Here is a 21,777-nt window from a genome sequence, read left to right as displayed (position 1 = left end):
TAAATACATACTTGATACACGAACCAACCCAAATCTGTGCTGGAAAAGCGCGACTCTGCACCACCTCAGCGTATTATGAAATGTGTGCACGTAACACATTCAGGATTATGTAGTATTAAATTATAATTAGAGGAAAAGGGACTGATTTATGCCAGCCAGACACAGCCTAATCAGGACCTCGCCGTTGCTTCACACTTTAGGAGGCGTGCAGCAGATACATCTAAAACATGGCCAAAGCCTGGTGCCATTAATTCTGGCAGACCGCCTTTTCTGTAACGCCAGCAACTTTAAAAATGTCACACAGACACCTCCGCGGCTTTCAAAAAATGAAAAGAATTACACAAACACAGTCCGGTGTGGAAACGCGTAGCGACGCTGAGGTAACGTAAAGTTCATTTGTTATAGCTTAACTTGAGTCAAATCAAATAAGTTTTATTTGTATAGCTTTTTTTCTTGTGTCACAAAGACGGTTTGAGTACAGAAAGCGGGATTGTCTTTCCTTATTGCAGGGCAGAGGGACCAGTAACCGCCACTCTTAGGAGAGTTCATGTCTGGTACAGCCCTGTGACGACCTTGTTACTGCAGAGAGGCCTGTAGCCTGACTGATAATCTCTGTGTAAACAAATAAAGACATAAAATGTTTGGCCAGAGATGCTGTAGCGTATAACAATGTAGGTCTGAAAGTAATCCCAGTGTTAGGTGGCTGTCGTTACCTGAAATAATTATTTTTACTCTCCACCAGCTGAAAAGACGATTCGATAGTAGCCATTTTTAACATTCCTATTAAAATATCTCAGCTTAAAAACAGGACAGCGCAGAAAATATTTAATTAAGGCATCTTATTTTTAGCCCTAAAGTTGATGATAGGTCGCTGAGGGGAACTGAGAATTGAGTCAGGGTGATATCAATTATCTGTTAAAGTCCATTTATATATATATATATATATATATATATAAAATGCAAAAGTATTGGGACAGTGAAATTTTTTTTTGTGAAACTAAAAAAAAACCGATACCTATTTATGAAACATGTGGAAAAACTCTAGCTCTAGCAGACCAATGCTGCTCTTACAGTGCATATCACGATAAAGCAGCACTGCGTCGACATTGGCATAGCTAGTGTAGGGTAATAATAGTTAACAGTAGCCTCTGAAACCTCATTGAGCACAGTGCGTAGGCCTATACAAAAAAACGCTTTACTTTTATCATTGCTTTCAGTTTTATACTTAACAACCACCTCCTGATCTTCTGTTTTTCTTGTTCTTTTTGCCATTTTGTGTATCGTGCCTTGTACAGTACCCTGGACAAGAGCATCTGCCAAATAAATGAATGTATAATGAAGATGGCTGTGTACACATTCAGCACTCATACAGTCAAGGTGATCCTCTCAGTTTTCTTATTTGTGTGTGTGTGTGTGTGTGTGTGTGTGTGCATGGTACATACTAGGCTACTATTGACAGTTTAATACCCAACGTGACGAGCTGCAGAGAATTAGGTTAGGTTGTCGTCGGGGAGGTGCAGGGGAGGGAGCGAACGAAACGAACAAAAGCGGCACCGGGCGGTGATTAATGAGTTTACAGTAATCTCGGGCTCAAATTAAACCCTGTTTTTCTCCCCCCTGCGTCGACCGTCCTCTGCTCCGGGATGACCATTCATCAAAATTAGAAGGGCCCGTCGTACTCGGGGCGGGGCGGCCGCTGATGCGCTCCGTCAGGCGGCCGCTCGCGGTCGCGCCCGTGCGAGTCTGAGGTTTCCTCCCGCCTCTGCCTGTGAAACGCACCCAGTCTCTCACAGCAGAGGCGCCGCGTCCTGTCCAATGTGTGACGCCTCAAATTCTGTGCAAACTGCAGAGGCTCCAAGCACCGAAATGTAAATGGACTCAGTAGTATCTACTAGTCAGCAGAAAGTGATGTAATGAGCTATGTACTGTAAATGCAGAACATCATATGAATACATCTATATGTTTTCTCTCTCACTAATAAGCATAAATTTGACATTAGGTCTAAGACATAACAGGATATGATTCACGTAATACTTTCCCTTTCACCACTATGAAACAAGAAAATAACTATGCATTTGGTTGTATGATTCATAAAAAGAAAATTCTCATCCTTATGCCTGTTGGAAAGAGGAACAGGCAGAACCTCAAATGAAGTCGTTTACAACATCTCCTTAAAATCCTAATAGGGCTCCTGTAGGATCATTATGTGTCATATTGGGTCTTGTAGGATCCTTAATATCTTTTTGTAGGATCATGTAGGAGCTTAAAAGATGTTTTTTAGGATGTTACATGATCCTATAGGGCTACATTTCTTTTTTTTTTTTAAAGTTCCTGTTGGTTCCTGTTACCAGGATCTTGAAGCAATATTGTACACAACATTTTTCTACCACGGGCTGTTTTCTCCCTCATATGCTGCTATCAAATGAAATAAATCATTCATGCCGGATCAGCGCCCTGTGCTTATTTTATAACACATCCATAACTGTATACAGCACATGCACTCTTGTTCCACTGAAGGCATGCAGTGACACTATGCATTATGCATCGCTATGGTAAATAAATGTCACTGGGCAGAATCGGCGGGGAGGAAGGCTGGTCCCAGGAGTTTACAGCTCATCCCCAGGAAAGACTGCTGAGCTCAGCTCAGCTGGAACGCGCATGTATCTATTTATTTTCTTGTGTTTCCCTAAATTTGGCATCACCAAATGCGCCTCTCGAATTACCGCTGCGCCACCAAAAACTTGCCATGACCGCTGCTGAAGTGCGTGTGCTCTTTCAGTGCACACGAGTCAAAGCTGCTGACTTTTTTACACGCTGCAGGCTGCGCAGTACTACAGGAGAGAAAGCGCAGTGAGTGGACACGCGTATCTCTCGCTGATGAGAACAGCCAGCCTGTTGGTACACTGTCGGATGTAGTTCAGGCAGGAGTAAGCCATGGAGTCCTGGCCGACTGAGGTCCGCCATACCCCCCCCTGGTGGGGGTTGTCCCAGCACTGTGATCTGTCCCAGCATTGTGATCTGTCATCTAATGACAGATCCCAGACCCAAACCTGCAATGACTCAGCTACAGGGTGCAGTCTTACGGTGAACATCTTTACCAGTGAGCTGCTGTAATGCTCATGTCCTTGTTGCAGGCTTTTCCCCTTTCAGTTTGTACCCCATTTCTTTCTGAGATTCACAGCAAGACAATAGCTGGATAACATTAGAAAGCATGGTCATAAAATGTGGGGAACACACACTATGGTTCTCATAAAATTACATATTGTCCCTTTTGAATACGGTTTGGTGAAGCACCCCTAGAAATGACCCACCTAGTGTCTCCCCACAGTGACAACAAAAAACAGCCTTTTACCAGGCGAGGCCAAAAGGTCAGCCTACAGAGCTAATGTGGAGGGTCTAAACCGTTGCCTTGGCGAGGCCACAGGAAAGCGTTACTGATAGCTAGCGTGCTCTCGCAGCTGAGAGAGAGAGAGATGCGTGCATGCGCCACGCCGCACCGCTACGCCCTGCCCGCCGAACGGCCTTCGCGAGCCCTCTCATCTCCCTCCATTCATCATATTGATCCCCCCCCTGCATTATTTTTCAGGAGCGAGGCTTTAATGAGACAGCCGGTCTAAATGGTGAACGAGAATCAACAGGAGCCCCGGTGATGGTTCTAATGAGGTTACTGGGGGGGATAAAAGATTCAGCGGGGGTACTGTACAGCCCTGGGGATATGCAGGCACTGCGCTAGTCCTGAGAGAGCTCTCTGCAGACACAGGAAGCTCTCTGTGATTCTACACGGAGAGCCTCGATGCCTGACTGCGCAGGCCAGAGCAGCCCACGCTGGTAAGGGCCAGGATACAGAGAGAGCTTCCGGACACCCGACTGCGCAGAGCTGGGGAACAGACGCTGTCGCGCCAGGCTCCTGAGGGAGGGCACACAATAAAATGTCTGCTGTTAATTGAACTAACAGTGTTAATTCAACAGACAGCATTTTGTCCCACATTCCAGAGTTGAACTAACACTGGACATTTTACTGTGCAGGTGCCCTTTTGCACAGATCAAGGAAGCGTGAAACGCTCGTCCCGGGCTTCAGTACTGTTGACTCCACATCTTCCATTACGTTTCTCTCGGCAGAAATGCTTCCTTATTGCTCAAACGAAATTCACAGCTTTCCCTGTACAGGGCTCACTGTTTCCTATTGAAACAGGAAATAATGACACCATTTCCTTAACGCTACGAGGTGAGTGCGCGGTGACATTTTTCCCCGATGGCACTCAAAGGCCCCGGTGTCTGAGCCGCCACCCTGCCCCGCGGCTCTCCGATCAGGCGGTAAACCGCCATTATTACCAGCCACTCATTCACATGCAAACAGAAACCGCGCCCGCGGGAAAATAGGACGGGATTCCGAAAGCGACGGCCGCGGCACTTCACGGGCGTTCTATAAAAAAAATAAATAATAAAAAGTTTCCCGGATACGAGCGAATTATTCTAAACGTCTGCGCGGGATTGGTTAAGAGCTCCGAGCCACGCATTCGATTCATCAGAATTACAGTCAAGGAACAGGGAAAATTGCTGCGCTACAGGTTTCTCTGTCTGCGGGTTTGGTACGGAACGGGGCCCGGGGAGGCAATTAATCATGGACACAGTGTTTTCCGCACACTGCATGTATAACTATGCCAGCAAAAACCTCTTATTTGCCAACGGTGGTAAGAGCTGCTTTTGTTGCCTTAAGAATTTTAGTAGCAGGGAAGGTGAGACTGCACGCAGCCAATATGCACAAAGGAGAGGGGAAACATAACCAATCAGTTTAAAATGGGTTTTTGTTTATCTTTGACAGATGTCCAATGGACATTTCTCACCACAGTAAAACAATTCAGCTACAATGTTTAATCCAGTATATGTAATAAAAAATTCACAAAACAATCTATTTATCAAGAAAGCAAGCAGGCATTAACCAAGCTATTTATGAAGCATCAATCATATTTATATTTTTCCAATATAAAAAATATTTAATATTTAAAAATATTTAATCTCCTATGTTTTTCATTTCATAGGCCCCTTACATCCAGTGAAAGAAAATCTTAATGCTACAGTATACAATGACATTCTAGACAATTCTGAGAGAACTTGACTGGCCAGCACAGAGCCCTGACCTCAACCCCATCCAACACCTTTGGGATCAATTGGGAAACCAACTGCAAGCCAGGCCTAATCGCCCAATCAGCGCCAGACCTCACTAATGCCCTTTGGCTGAATGGAAGCAAATCCCTGCTCCAACATCTAGTACAAAACCTCCCCAGAAGAGTGGAGGTTTTTGTAGCAGCAAAGGGCGGACCGACTTCATACTAATACCCATAATTGTGGATGAGCTGTCGGATGTCAGGTACCCACATACGTTTGGGCCATGTAGCAGAGGACAGGGACGCCCTCGTTCAGTCCTGGCGGGTGGCCTTTCGGTGGCCCTCCGGAGCGTTCAGAGAGCCCCCCACAATGGGAGCAGCCGTGAGGGGAGCGGAAAGTGCCCGGCGTTAGCACTTTGCCAGGTCCGGCGCGAGCCAGGAATCAATGGATTAAAGACGAACAACAGCCAGTGACTCAGACGGTCAGACAGCCCATCTGCCCCGGCCATTACAAAAGGAGCGCCGGCCGCGGAGACGGGAGTGCAGGATTAACAATCGGCAGGAGAGAAAATAGGCTACCCCCCGTCAGCGGGGTTGAAATTAGGGCAGGGACGTGGCGCCCGGGCTCCCCACCGCGCTCAGAGGTAATTGGAGTTCTGCTTGTGCAAGGTCACAGCTATACGAGGGTGCTGTTTTTAGGAAGCTCTCTCAGCACAGCCCCTCCGTCTCCACGGTGAAAGAAGACTATCTCTGCAGGGCACCACAAAGAGGAGGGGGGGAGAAAAAGAGGTGGCGCCCTTGAGGGGTTGGACCGGCGGCGGCTTTCTTGAAAGTGTAGTCACGACCCGCTCTCGGACGGGCAACGGGAGGGCATGAGAACTGAACGCGGGCGTGGGCGTTTCCCATTTCCTCGGGGGGAGGGGGGGGGGGAAGTTCACATCGTCTCTCTCTGGTCGTTTCATTCGGTCTGCGGCTCGGGGGGTCTGGAGCGAACCTCCACCTTCGATTCAGACCCCTGTGGACATCACCCAGGGGGTCTGCCCAAAGAACTGCACCCATTACAGTCCAATTACATTCCTTACATCACACGGTAAAATGGCCTGTGTTAATCCAACTGTAACAGAGTACATGCTGTAAGAACGCAATATGGATCATTTGTACTCCGTAAGAGTTGATTTAACACTGGACATTTCACTGTGCACGTTCCTGTGACAGCACAGCGCTTCATTCTACACTACTGTGTCCCGTTAACAGTACCGCTGGTACCAAGACGTGCTTTGCCACTTTAAAGAACACAACATGAATATTAAATTTAAAATGCATGCGATTAAAAATGCGTATTTTTAAATTCAACATGCTTTTAAAGGCAGAATTGGCCTGCAGAAAGAGCAAATGACCGATAAGCAAATATTTACGGCATGTCTCTTGGACAGCTTGTAAATGGTGAATCACCACCCTGACTTATCAACAACTTTTGCCCTTGGTTTTAAACTGGCAGTATAACAAGGGAGCAGCGGACTGCTGTAAAAACGTGTCATTAAAGGGTGCCTGAAAAGCGTGAAATGGCGGTGGCATTGGGCACTCTGCACCTTCCCTTAAATACTGCATCACAGGATTGTGGGGAGACCTCCGAGCGCTGGGTTCAGCGCTGAAGTTTTAATATTAATAATTGAAGACTGCTGGACAGATGGCTGGAGAAATGAAGCGTCTGACATTATTCTCTCACTTTCAGGTTGATGGAGACAAACAGGCTGTCGAGTCCCCGGCTGTGCTTGGAGAGCGGGAGAGTGCATTAGCTCGTCCTTCCCGAAGCGTATGAAGGGTGCCATTGCAGGGCCGCGCCCTTTTGTCAGCAAACCCCGCCCCTGACGCCAACACCCCCGCCCCCGCGTCCATCGCCCAGCGTCTGTGGGACAGCCAGAACTTGCTCAGCGGAGGGTCAAGTCACGCCAGTGTCATTGTCACGCACTCTCCAACTGCAAGCCAGACCCTTCTCGTCCATAATCCCTGAATAACATCCACACCAAATCCCCCAACACCCGCCCCTCAAAATCACATGAGAGGAGTTAACCTCGTCTCCAACCCCCCTTTCACACCCTCAAAGGCACTTCACTCATGTCCAGCCACACTTTTTTTTAACACAATCAACCGCTACTTCTCTCTCACTCTCCCTCCTTCCTGTCACTCCTAACTGCTCCCCTGCCCCCCGCCCCCCGCCCGCACCCTCCAGCCCCTCCCTCCCCCCCCCCCCCCCGCCGGCCCCTCTCCTAAGGATTTAGTCTGGGCAATTACCACTCCTGACCGGGGTCAGAGGTCAGACAGCCTGCTGAGAGCCCATATTTAATTCATCATCAGTGAGCAGCTCACTTTGAGCCAGTGTGAGAGTCTGTGTGTTAGACGGGCCACTGCATGTATGTCCATGTGTGTGTATTCATCTGTTATTTTCACTGTTAATTTACATTTCAGAGACACATTACCGCATATATTTCTTACCCTATCCAAGGGACAAACAAGAAATATCCCATTTTCAATTAACCTCTATTCAGTTTATCATGAGTATCTGACTTTGAGCTGTGTGTTAGAGGGGGCTACGGTTTTATTTTCACAGTTAATTTACATTTCAATAATGCATCACTGCATATAGTTCTTACGCTATACAACGGGAAATAATACGTGGAATAATCCGGGCTTAATTCTGTCTGCCTGACTCTCTATGACCTTGCTGCATTCAGTGAATCCGTGTCATGTGGTCAAAATGAACATGTCAGATGAAAGGACTGGTTTTGTTCATATTGAAATGACACAGATCCTGGTGCCAATACTTCTTATCTTACTGATAGCAATAGCAATATGAATACCAATACCTACAATATTATATTACAAATCAAGATTATAAAAACATCCCCCAAATAAAACAGTTTTTTTCTGTTGTGGGTGGTAAACTAAGCCGTACAACCTCTAAGCACATTTTGTTAAAATCCTATAGCAATTGAGTCTGTTGAGAGGATAATAAACATACATAAAATCCACTTGTCATCACATCTAATATCCACAAATATCATGCCAACATTCTATCCTTCGATTAATTAAAATACATATAGGCTTTTTTTGCTACTCTGCTAAGAATGATTTGGATGTCTTTGTCTTTTGAGTATAGACTGATATTCCTTTTCTTACAGCTGCTGAAAGCTTAGACCTATTCCATGAATGGCCAAGTTCTCCATTGTGCTATGTGTGTCGAGTGCAGAAATTAAGTATAAACAACCCAAATCTCCGCAGACTCGGTTTAATGATGTCCTGTTTCTGTGTGGTTTTCGCAAGGAAGTAGGCAATTTTAATATTTATTTTTAGCACACTTTTTTTCATAACAACAGCAGGTAATGAAAATTGCATGGTAATTCGGGTTCTGCTATAAATATTATGGACAGAGCCTTAGTCAGGAGGTTTCTGTAAACCGTGTACGCGAGTGAATTAATTTCTTCTCTGCTGGGCTGCCCATATCACACATCCCTAATACCACAGATAGCAGCCGCAGCCTGAATCCATTACACACTGTCAGACTTCAGTCTGGCCGTTTCCACTCCCATCCCATTGTGGGGAAATAAGGAAATTGGTGCTTGCAGTCTATTGTATATGCAGGGCACCTTACAATGCGCACATCTACCTCAAGGACAGTCATTCTCATGGGAAAGCAAACCCAGGTAGAGAGTTTGGTCGGACATGCCAAGTATTTATTGAGCATTCTTGTAAGGTTCTGTGCACCTGAGGCAAGGTTGGTTCATTCAACCAAACGCTATCCATGGATTTCCGCTTGAAATGCTTCCCTGAAGACTACAGAGACCGCAGAAAATATCTCTCTTCTGAGGAAGAGGAGAGAGAAAAATCATTTCCAGAGAATGAAAATAACCTGCTTGTGAATATCTACCGATCGATAACGGCAACGGCACAGTTTTCGCTCCGAACATTACGGCACTTCTCATCAGCTTGCGTGTGAGCGAAATCAAAGGGCAATGCCCAGGGCTGCTTCTTATGACAAGCGTCTGGCTCTTTGATCCCTGCATTGCCCCCCACGCCGTCCCACGCCATCTCACCTGAACCCCTCGCTTGGAGTGTCAGCGGCTTATTTCACACAACAGTGAGGCGGCCCGCGAAGAGCTAGCGCTTCGACCGCGCAGCCGCGCTGCTGTACAGAGGTGCGATGACGCCATTAAATTAAACGGTTTTAAGCCAAATTGGCTTCATTAAGATGCTGTAAAAGTAAATAGAGAGAAAATAACGGGTCAAAATGGGTCAAAGCTAAATTTGTATGTGCCTGTGTGTGTGTGTGTGTGTGTGTGTGTGTGCATGTGTGTGTGTTTGTGTGTATGCTGGTGTGTGTCTATGTGTGTGTGTGTGCGTGTCTGTGTATGCGTGTGTGTGTGTGTGTGTGTGCGCGCTGGTGTGTGTGCGTGTGTGTGTGTGTGCGTGTGTGTGTGTGTGTGTGCGTGCGTGCCCGCGAGCACAGTAGTACTGGTGCCACACATATCGATCCTTTCGCCCTACATCGCAGAAGAGGGATTTGTTTACGCACGAGTGTTTACATATTTATAACCGATCACCCGATTTAGTTCCCCAAATTCCTCATATTTCTACGGCCACTGTTCTTTTCCTGTACTGCCGGTAAATGGCGAGGAGACGCAGAAACGGGCGGTACTTACCCCGGACGCCGGGTACGCCGTCCAGCCCAATTCTGCCGTGGCAGTGCGGGTGTCCATCACCGTTTCTGTACAAGTCAGAGGAGAGAGAAAAACAGAGTCAAATACTGCGCCCTCACTCACGAGCCGTCAGCGCTTCCATTTAAAGCAGTATCACCTCGATAAACCCAAATATGACATTCATTTCTGTGCACCAGCAAGAGATGTCTGATGGTAAATCGGACTCAACTGAAGCGAACAAAAAGGAGATTTGCCAGAGAACAACTTGATTCTGATGTGAAAACACTGCAGTGTTTGGAGCTGGATTTTGATTTTTTCCCTTCTCTGATGTTCTGCAGTCTGATTACTGATCATTTACTGGGATTAGTAGTTGAATGTTTGCTAATAAATACAATAATGAAAGAGATCCATAATCAAATTATCAATATGCAACAATCTTTTTCAGTTTCTCCAAAATGTGGGAGCCTCGCAGTCCAAGGCTATGCCACTTTGGTATTCATGAATGCAAGCCAAACAAGTAGGATGTATAAATAGAATAAAATAAAATAACATCAGTCAATTATGTTCACATTCAAGCCTGAAAATGTGAGTGAATGCTGCCATATTTTCACTTCTCATTTATGAATAAATAGCTTGAGTTTAATGAAGTATTTGAGGTTTGTATATGAAATCTTTGGTAATATAAGATATTTGACAAACAATTGAATACAAGTGTATTTTACGACTGTGGAGCAGTGCTTGTGCTGTTGCAATGACTAAAGTGTAGCCTACAATCACCACAACTGTGCTTTTCAGAAGAACCAAATCAAAGGCAAATAATTAGCTACTATCTTTGTATAAAGTTTCCATTTCAAGCTCACTGGGTTGTGAATTTGCATTTTTTTCAGCTTGGAAAGTGAAAGTGATGCCCACAGCATTTCACCTCCAAATAGCCTACATGCTCTTCAGAGTAGGCAGCTATAACAGTGAGTGTGGCATTGTGAATTTGCAAGCTTAGGGTTGGTGCATTTCGTATTTACATGCATGTAAACATTGCATGTAAACAGCTTTCTAGTAAAAAACTATGTGCATAAATATGAAATATATATTTTTAATTTTCTCACTTCTCACAGATTAAAAAAATAATAATTTAAAATCGGCTTTTGGCAAAAACTTAGCCACTGGATTGTGGCCCAGAAACAATGCTGAACCCTCACATAAGGGAAGAAGAATAAGATGAAAACCGAATGCAGGACACTTGTTTGCAGACAAGGCAGAAATACTCAACAGTACTGTGGTAAAATATCCCTGCAGCAGCCAGTGTTTTCAATCCTTTTCAGGTGAAAGGTTATTTCCATTGGAGAGGACCAATCCAATATAAGCCACCTCTGAACAAATTATACTGAGTTAGCCTATCTGTCATTTCATATGAACTGAACTGCAGTACCCTACAGAACAGGTAGGAGGGCCGTAGACATTTCGGATTTTCACTCTAGCTGAAAACTCACCTTCATAATTGGATTCCTTATTAGGCTTAATGAATGCAGGCAACCATGTACTTGAAGAAGTACTGGGACAATTAGAAATTCATTCATTAAACTGGGCCGTCAAGCTAAGACTGAACAGAAGCCAGAAACATCTCCACCATTCCAGGCCCAGGGCTGTTAAAAGTTAAGGATAACTCAAGCAAGTGGACCTTTTAAACTTCATTCAGACACACCCATTCAAAAGTAGCCCTTTCACAGTACAGGCCACTTTCCTGTAGAACAGCTTATCCACAAACCACTTTGGCAGAGTGGGTACATATTTGTCATCAGGCCCATTGTTCCCAGATAAATCTGGCCGTCTCTTCCCCTCTTTGCAACTGAACAAGTCCTGTGGTAGCCTATATCATTTAAGTGATCCCTCCCACAAATTGATTGTCATTGTGCCTGGTTGTATCATACAGCATGCATTTTCTCTTGTGTGTAGGTCTAAATACACTGCACAAGACCTACAGCGCCAATTAAACTAACATGTGAGACTACAACTCAGAACATAAAAAAGACACGCAACAAACATGAAAAATTTATAGAGCCAAGTGACCAGATATCTTTGTGCCACTGACATTCAACACCTAAACCCCCTTTCTAATGTGTGACTAGACATTTTTGTGTGACTAGACATTAATGTTAATGATGAAGTTTATCATTCCAATTAAGATGATGGAACTGAATAGGAAGCATAACACTTTGATGGGAAATGCCTTCACAAAATCTATGGAGCAGCTGATTTACTTACTGTCAAATCAACAGCTTAAAACAAGATGGCATTTTACATTTCTAGTCACAAAGAAACACCTCCACAATATTAAATGCCCAGACCCCCCACCTCCCCACCCCACACACACACACACACACTAAATGTATCACATTAAACCCTGACAGGCTTACAATAACAACCTATCCTCCTGCGCCCATCACCTTTAGACAAACCAATAACTTTTTCTTTAGTTGTTGTTTTCACTACTTTCTCTGTGTCTTCCAAACGGTATCATATTCATATTCGTGAGATAATGTTTCAGGTAGGCTAAATGTCTCAGAGGGTGAGGGAAAGGGCAAGCTGTGACATCACTGAAATGGTCACCGGGGCGGAGCCTCACTGGAATTGGCGCGGACAGTTTGATTAAAATTTGCAGACTTGGCATACTGGGGGAGGGAAGCAGATATTGTTCTTCTAAGAGCGAAAGCAGCGAGCTTCACGTCCAAAATGAAGGCTTTTCAAACGGCTCTCTCGATGCGCCAGCAGAATGACAGTGGAGCGCAGGGAGACTTCAGCATTATTGCTGGCTAATGGAAAGGTTATCCTATTCTAGAGTTCGGTGTGCAACTCCAACTTTAAACCACAGCACTTAGACCTGAGTCTCACGACAATCTATACAATAGCAGTCCCTCGGTCTCTGAGGTTACTTGTATTTTGCCAAGCATGGGATAACAGAACTCTCCAGGCCCATTCAGATGCAGATTCAAGCCCAAATACAGGCCTGACTACAGCAGATGGTTCCTTGGTCCCATTTATAGCACAGCCCACAATCAGCCGGATAAATAAAGTTATATTTAAAGTTGTATATAAATGTATAGAAAAGTGCTGTAAATACCCTTTTATAAAAGCGGAGAATCCGCGCCTTAACCACATGTGAACTGTCTGATTACAAATCTAAAAATTGCAGAGTACAGAGCCATGTTTGTCCCAAACATTATGGAGGGCACTGTAGACATATGTTCATAATTACCTTGCTGTCCTCAGAGAATTCCCAATCAGAGTGATGGCCAGCAGTAGTCATATAGGGGCGACATAGCTCAGGAGGTAAGACCGATTGTCTGGCAGTCGGAGGGTTGCCGGTTCAAACCCCGCCCTGGGCGTGTCGAAGTGTCCTTGAGCAAGACACCTAACCCCTAATCCCTAACTGCTCTGGCGAATGAGAGGCATCAATTGTAAAGCGCTTTGGATAAAAGCGCTATATAGGCTAAATGCAGTCCATTTCAGTGGTAGTTTCTACCTACCTACCCGTCTTTACTTTCCAGTCCCTTGTACTGTGATCCTTTTCACACCGGCTGTTCTCGCAGTTTCATTAATGTGATTTGTGTTCATAAAGAGATGGATCATACGTGACGGACCTGGGAACAGCACGCTGTGTAAACACAGGGAAGGGCTTTCATTTTAAACGTTTCAGACATCTGTCTCTGTTCCGTCAGTAAATCGTTCATGTGAAAGGGACTTTCTGCAAGAGCAGGTCTTATTACCTGGTTCTAAACTGATCGATGTGCGTTTGGTTTAGTTGGCATTTGTACAGGCAAGGCATATTTTTTTTAAAATAAATGCAGAAAACAGCACATATGCCCACATAACACTCCCTTAGCACACAGGCCACACCCCTATGATCCTCCGTGTGTGTCTCTTTCTCTGCCGTCAGCTGATTGGCCATGCGCATCCTGATGTCAGCACAATATTAAAAGGCCCGTGCTTGGGGCTATCACCCACTCAAAGGGAACATTGGGCGATGGCTTGCAAATATCACAGAGTAAAAACGTAGACAACATCTTCACGTTCCTATGGCAACAGTGTCAGGCAACCCGCACCCCACTCCAACAGAGCACGCTACCCCCCAACCCCACCCCCAAAGCTGCTCCCAGCACCAGCCTTGTTGCTGCACCAGAGAACCAATTAAATAGGAAAAAAAGTGAATCTCGCTCTGAAAGGATCAATATTTAATGGTAGGCCATTTCAGTGAAGAGGACTGCATTAAACATTGATGGATCCCAGACCTCCAGGATCAATATTTCTCCTCTTCACACAATTACGCACCGGTGACCGGAGGCACACCGTGTCACGTCAACACACCTGGACACGGCGACGGCGGGTGTGCGGCTTCACCCGGACACGACGAAAACAACAACAAAGGGCCGGAGAAAACGCCAGAGAAATCACATCCTCGCCGCCGCCCGCCCCGAAGGGCCGCTCTGACACTGCCGCTCAAGAGCAGGCCATCTTCAGAGAGCGGCTGACTTTTCACATCGTTCCGAGTTTCCTTGGGCTTAATGAAACATGCGGCAAAATGCATCTGAATCCAATGAAGCCGAGGTTCGATAATACCGATAAGCTAAGGTTTGGACAGCCTTCCTAGAGAACAGCTAGCGGCACAACACATGCATGGTATAGATCCGGAGCGCTGATAATAGCCTTCTTTTTCATCGCACTACCACAGCATTTACTCAAAGAAATATCCTCTGTGATTTGATTTTCCACCGCCATTACTTGAAGCTCCCAAGATCCTTCTTTCAAATTATCTTAAAATGATTTTCCATTCATGGGGGGGGGGGGGAGGGGGGCAGAGGCCAAGAGGGAGAGACAGAGAAAACGTGAACGCAAGAAAAATCAGAGGGATTTGAGTGTGCGCTGAGCAATTACTGAGAAGTGATGAGGTCCTAACAGCAAGCTAAGCCTTGCATTTTAATATGATCTCAAATCAAGGAGGAGAGGGAAAAAAAACTGTTTTGTATTTAGGTAATAATTCAGTGTCTTCTGAGGGAATACACAAACATGCAGGGTAAACAAATTTACGATTTTAGAGAGCATGTAGAGAGCGTATCTGCGCAATTGAAAAGCACCTGGGGAGCAGCTCTCACTCATGGAATTCTGGGAAACGGATCGTGCATGGCACAGTACACATCTGCACACCTCTGGTTGGCCGTAGCCAAGTGATGATGCTCAAAGACATCGTGAAGATGAGGCAACCTTGCACAGAGAAGCTGTAATGCCCGAGAGGACAGGCGTGGGCGGCAATGAAAAAAACCATAAACATGCACCGTGACCACTTGGCAACCCTACTCACAGGCACCATGAACAAGCCAACCACACAAACAAGCCGACCGCTCAGCTACTCTGAACACAAGCAGACCATTCTCAGAGATACCGTACTCTGAACACAAGCTGATACTCTGAACACAAGGCATTACAGGTCAAAGCTTCAGACAGGAAGGGAGGCTATTTTTTTACCTCATCATATAACAGTGAGTCCACCAGCCATTTGGAGACTTGCAGGCCAGTGTGGGGAGGGGTATAGTCCTTTGAGTGTTCAGATGGTGGATTGCAAAGAGAAACTAACTATGCTATCAGCATAAAAAGTGTACTAAAAATGTTCTTAGTGTGGATTCTGTGAAGAAAATGTCTTCACACCAGATTTGGCCACCACATTATTTGTATGATATTTTTCAAAATACTTAATTAACTGCATCTTATGAAAATACTAATGAACTTACATCTGTTTCTCCTGTTACAGAGAACATTTATATCATTCAAATCATCTTGTAACCCGTTTGGTGTAGCATGGGACATAAACTAAATGTATGCTGTTCTTTATCACAGATTGCTTCTTTGTTTTCTGCAATTTGGCTACTAGAAGTGAATCAATATCCACAGTAGCCTTTGAAATGGCTTTAAAATCTACTGTTTTGTAGTTACAGCCATGAAAATCAATTATTTTGTATAGACCTTCAGGCAGTGTGATCTAATATATGGTCACAGGTCACATGCTGTTAAATCCATTAACCTATGGTGCTTAACCCCGTTAATTGCTGCTTGTAGCTATACTTTTATCTGGCGTTGTTTAAAAGCAGCTAAGCTTGTATGAATGCCACACAAATGGCCCTATTCATGTTTCTCCCCCGTTATATTAATGAAACAAGACAGTGTAGTGTTTTGCCAATACATGGTTCCACATCCACATGATCCCCAGCAGTTTGTCCTTTCCTTGTTGCGTTTTCACCACTTCTTTTGCACTTTTTGCACAAGGTAACCCCCCCCCCCCCCCCCCAACACAAACCCACTATTAGACATTGTTTATAGTGGGTTTGTGTTAAATTGTCACTGTCATTAACGTGCAAATGTCAGGTGTAACAAATCTACACTTTCATGCCTCATAGACTTGAATAACAGGCCCGAAAAAAACACGGCTGGCCTTAAATGTAAAACACGCATCAGAGAATAACAGGCCCCCATGAAAAACCCTGCTTTATGTGAAAATGAATCTTAAATTGAAAGAGATTCTGAAATGTGCTCTATAGGGGGAACAGGACAAAAGCTATTCTGAGACAGTAGCAGATGATTCAGGCCCCCCCGCCAGGGAAATCAGTGGTGTGAACATGTGAGTCAAGCACCTTGAAGAAAAAAAAGGAAAAAAAAACCCTGCGATGGTTACGGTTGGCCACCTGAGATATGCCAACACCCACAGCCCCCATTCCCAGAGGCAGATTATATGACAGATGCCTCAAGAAGCCAGTCCATCTGGGGGAGTGTTAAAAGGGAGAGAGCGGGACGGGGAAGAAAGGAATACAGAAAGAGAGGGATGGAGAGTCAGTGAGAGAGGCAAAGAAAGGGTACGACGGAGCAATGGAATAAGAAAGGATGAAAAAAAAAGAGAATCCCAAATGCTGTTCTACATGTGATGAGGGTGAGAAAGTAGCATAGTGGTTAGGGAAATGGGCTTACTCCTCCAAGGCTGCAGGTTTGTTTCCCAGGGGGCCACAATGCCATTGTAACCTTGAGCAAGATACTTTCCTCAGAGAATATCAGGCTGTCTGAATGCATTATATGCAAAGATTGCAAGCTGTGAAAGTTACTCTGGATGATCAATCATACCCGTTAAAATGTAAAATGAAAATTTTATACAACCAGCAGGGTGTGCACTGCTAGCAGAAATGATGTTAGGCCAGGTTGACTTGTGAGGGAATGCAGAAGACTTCTCCTTCCCTTCTTTGTATTGACTTATTTACAAAAGAACTTTCTGGAAATAATGCAGAAAACCGAGCCACAGAAGACAGATAAGCAGGAGAAAATGTAGTCATTTGGGAGTTGCAGTAGCCTGGATCAAAAGTTTGGGGGATGCAGTAGCCTGGATCTAATCAATATTTGTCCTTAACTTTGGCATGCTAATAATTCTACATTTTGTTTTCTTTCTTCACAAGCACAGGTTGCTGAACTCACTGTCTGTGAAGAAAAAAAGACCAACTGTATTTGTATAGGCTACAAGTCAAAATTAACAACAAATGTTGATTAAATCCTTGGCCAGTATTTCAACTAAAGCACCTATTGATGCTTGATGTGTATGGAAGACTCCATTCATTGATGTTTATCGATTACAATTCTATATGTAACACAATCATACCATCAATACTATGGAAGAGCTACAGGGTCTGCAGAATTTTGGTGTTCACCTGTGTACTATGGCAACATAGTAGGGCAAGCTGTAACATAATCGAAGCCACTAGATTCTGCATTTCTTACTTATTAAAAAAACAAGGTCAGGGTCAGTACAAGGTTGCATTCTATCACCCCCCCTATGGTATCAGCAGTATGGAAATTAATGTATGTTAGTCCAAGACTGTCAGGCTACAGAATGGCCTAATGCTAGGGGATGGGACCGTACACATGGGTGAGGTCGCTGGGCTAGCAAGATGGTGCAAAGATAATAATCTACAGCTCGAGATGAGTAACACGAAGGACCTTGTCGCTGGCATCCAGAGAGAGAAGTGCACCCTTGGGTCACTGGAACTGAATGATCTGTTGGAAGAGTAGATTCCTTGACATTTCTCGTGGCAGCTATTTTTAGGGCTTTAAAGCGGCAGGCAAAGTGAAGCTGTAAAACTGGTCGTAAAAAAAAGCAAAAAAAACAAGATAAAAAGTTTCAGGAGCTGCGAAAGATGTTTGGTACTACACAAAAGGCGATGTCCCAGTTCCACACAGCTGTTAGAAAGAATGTTCTCACTTTCTCCATTATTGTGAGGTATGGAAATACCACATAGCATAAAGGAAGCCATTTAGAGAGAGCTGCTGAAAAGCCAAAATTGCTACCTGTGATTTAGCCCTACCTCCTAGCTTTTTATACTTCACATCAAAGGTAGGTAAAGCCATCAAAATGATTCCGACCAGTCACACCCACCAAAATCCAAAATTTTAAGCACCATCTCATCACAGTCAAACGCAACAAATCATGCAAAATTAAACACACTTTCAGAAACTAAGATAATGCAGTTTGGATTTCAAACTCCAGTAAATTAGCACTGTTTCCCTGTACAATGATAACATGGTATAGTACATTACTGTAGTGCATCATATTATAATGTATTAACCATGAACTGGACTGTTTCTGTACATACAGTATGGTAATTATATTTATGCTTCAACAATGAAGTGAGCAACCACCAGGACAAATTCAAAGTAGCTTCTGATGAAATAAAATTTTGAATTATTACTTTCACGATTGTAATCAATAATCAGTAATAACAACCACACACTTCTTCATCATATTGTTCTTGTTATTACCATTAATATTATTATTATTCAGCAAACAAACTGCACTGCCTGTTTTCTTTCTCATCACAAAAGCAACCCAGATTTCTATTAGTCTGCACTTCCTACATACTCCACAGATCTCTCACTTGACTGGTCAGGAAAGATCAGCATGTTTCCAAAGTTCCTTTTAATGAAGCCAATTTTAGCATTCATTGCCCAGACCGCCTGGTCCTTAGCCTGGCAGTTCCCACAATCTCAGTAAAATTATGGGACTCTGAGGACTCATGCACTCAGTCCACCAGTATGTTTATTTTCCGCATTCTACCCTAAAACGCATATACTAATGAGACAAGATGAGGAACTGTTGAGGACCAGCCAGGTAAGTGTGAAAAAAATGACATAAACATTTTTTTTAATATGCCTTTGTGTGGACTGGACTGAAGCATATTCCCCTACAGTGGATTACTGTGAAGGAGGCTAACATCATGACTATCACTGAGCGTTGTTACTAATGCCACATCTCCCCCTCTGTCTGAGCTAGCAGCTATTTAGCAGTTAGGATGTTGGAACTGATATATACCAATCAATCAGTCAATCAATCAAAAATAAATTACAAAAGGGTAGAGTAATACATAGGATATCCACTATGACCACACCTTTATAATATGCATAGACATGGTACAATAACTGAACACCATAAAAAAAGCTTCGATTCAAATTGTTCTATAGGAGAGCAGGGACATGTTATCCCCCTGGATTTGCTCAGAACGCACCATCTGTGGATGTGAATGTTTGAGAGCTTTGGGAATTCATTATTCCAAGAGTGTTCCTTCAATTACTGTGAGCTCAGAGGGAGCAATCAGACTGCACTGTGTCCTCAGCACATACCTACACTCACTCTCTCTCTCTCTCTCTCTCACACACACACACACACACACACACACACACACACACACACATACCTACACTCACACATACACACGCTCACATATCTACACGTACAAACACCCTCTCATTCATGAAGCACAACAACTATTACAATGCAAAACTTTACTGGTATAAAATACACTGGTCAAGTACCTGTTCAGCCATCAGAGATATAAAGTAGAGTGATCCTTACCAGCAACAGGCTCAGTCACCAGAGTTTAACACCTAAAAAATGGCTTCCAAAAGAACAAAGGCTTTGTAGTCACTGTGGTTGGGTTGTGTAAGAGATGCACTTTTGCTTTTTTAAAAGAAAAATATTCACAATGTTCACATTCCTCCTATATTTCGAAAAAATGAATGAACATCAAAAACATGTTTCATTCACAGAGACGCAGGGACCATCACTGTCTGCCCAATGTTACACATGACCACATTCTGAGGGACACTAATTGTTATATTACTAATTATGCAAATTGCTCGCTACGAAAATGGTACAGCATTGCGTAGACATGCCTATAAATCATGGCTGATCTGATCTAATCAAGATAAAACAGAGAGAAGAGTCTTATCAACACGTCCTTTCATGTTACTCGACTTTCCTTGCCTTTGTTTTACTTCAGTTTTCGTGTATTTAAATATTTCATGTTGTGTGTGCAGTCTTTATCGTTGTAAATTATTAACTTCGCATTTTTCGTTTTTCATTTTGTCATATCGTATTTCCGTCTCCTCTGTGTATGTACAGCAAGCGCTTTGGCAATACCAATCCGTGTCATGACAATAAAAAAAACTGGAAATGAAATTGAAACCGGAGAGGGAGAGAGAAAAACAGCTTTTCTTCCCCCCCACCCTCCAGCCTGTGTTCGTAGCAGAGGTCTGAGAGGATCACTGAGACACAGACACCGGCTCCACTTACTAATCTAACCTGCACTAGCGGCACTAATTCAGTAATTATTCAGGTGGGAGATGATGAACATCACCTCTGTCCCCGGATGCACACAAGCAGTAATTTTGCTGTAACACTTTTCTATGTAACCCCTGGGCGGTAGTAGTAATTACTGCCTGTACCCTGAATCTCTCCTTCCACTCCTTCCTCTGCCACATTTTCGCCCCGTCTTCTTGCAGACATGAAGAATTCTTGAGGTACATTTTACTGACCCATCAGTCCAGTGGGTCCAATCCGCTTTCCTGTCCTCCAGGCCATCGCACCTGGGCTCGTTCCTACTCCATGACCGCTAGCTGTGCTGGTAATGCCTTCACACAGGCCCACATCAAACCTCTTCTGAAGAAACCTTTTCCGGACCTATTGTAGAGCACCAGTACCTTGAAACCTTACAGGCTCCATTCTCCTGCTCCTCACTGAACATCCCGATTCAGCGTTCAACCATTACTGATTTTTCATACAAAATGGTGGCCAAATAGAAAAGTTCTCATGGAGCAACTGAGGTACGGTGCCGTGTGCAAAACGTGGAGGAACATCTGCATCCTAGTTTTAGCTCCAGACAGGACTTTTTTTTTTTACCAAATCAGTCAACCAGCCACACTAGTTTACACATAGACATTTCCTAAAATGAACTCTACAGTACGGAAATTTCCTGGGTTTAGTGCATAATTCCGGTCTTCAGCCGTGATTTAGTGCTTGTAAAAGTTTAAAAATGTCAAACTGCGCAAATTACACAGCTAATGAGGTCACATTTCAAGTGACCCTGCAGTCTAACGCTCTGGTCTAGTAGTTAGAGGCCAGCAATCCTAGTGTCAGCAGCAGTACATAAAAAAATCAGGAAAGAGGCAGAGCGTGGCAGTAAATTCATAAGCTGCAGCATTACACTTCACCCAAAAATAAACTGATAACTGAATTATTACACAATCAGACTAAGCTCTGCAGGACTGCTGAAGCCATTTATTTACAAGTTACAGCTTATTTTCCTTCCATAAAGCCAGGAAACAGGCCAGGGTGCACAGAGATGATGCCATTCATTAATCTTTCATGGGGAGGCCTAATTATCTGGAGGTGCGATGGATGGGATTGCGGGATTATCGTTTAAATCAAATGAAGCCCAAAAGGCACAACAATTAAAGTTTTGTTGTGAATCTCAAGTTCCTATTTTCATTATTATCTCAGTAGCCTTGTAAGACCAGCGGAGAAGACCATGTACGAAACAGAAGACCTGGTAAGTGTTCTAAAATGCATGCCCATTGAGAGAGTGATAGAGAAAGAAAGAGAGGGGGGAGAGAATGGGGGGAGA

The 21,777-nt window shown here is 44.1% G+C and overlaps 1 protein-coding gene across 2 annotated transcripts in view; it reads right to left on the bottom strand.

Moving 5' to 3' along the window:
• Positions 1-21,777, bottom strand: part of LOC118230563 (ephrin type-B receptor 1-like) — a 156,999-nt gene that overhangs the window by 92,933 nt on the left and 42,289 nt on the right. For both annotated transcript variants that reach the window (XM_035423675.1, XM_035423674.1), the window contains exon 2: positions 9,803-9,867. In XM_035423675.1, the coding sequence (XP_035279566.1) occupies positions 9,803-9,867 (65 nt within the window). The remainder of the gene's footprint in view (positions 1-9,802; positions 9,868-21,777) is intronic.

The sequence above is a fragment of the Anguilla anguilla genome, chromosome 6, assembly GCF_013347855.1.
Source record: "Anguilla anguilla isolate fAngAng1 chromosome 6, fAngAng1.pri, whole genome shotgun sequence".
Classification (NCBI taxonomy): Eukaryota; Metazoa; Chordata; class Actinopteri; order Anguilliformes; family Anguillidae; genus Anguilla; species Anguilla anguilla.
Note: the sequence above shows the minus strand (reverse complement) of the source record. Positions and strands in the feature narration are given on the sequence as shown.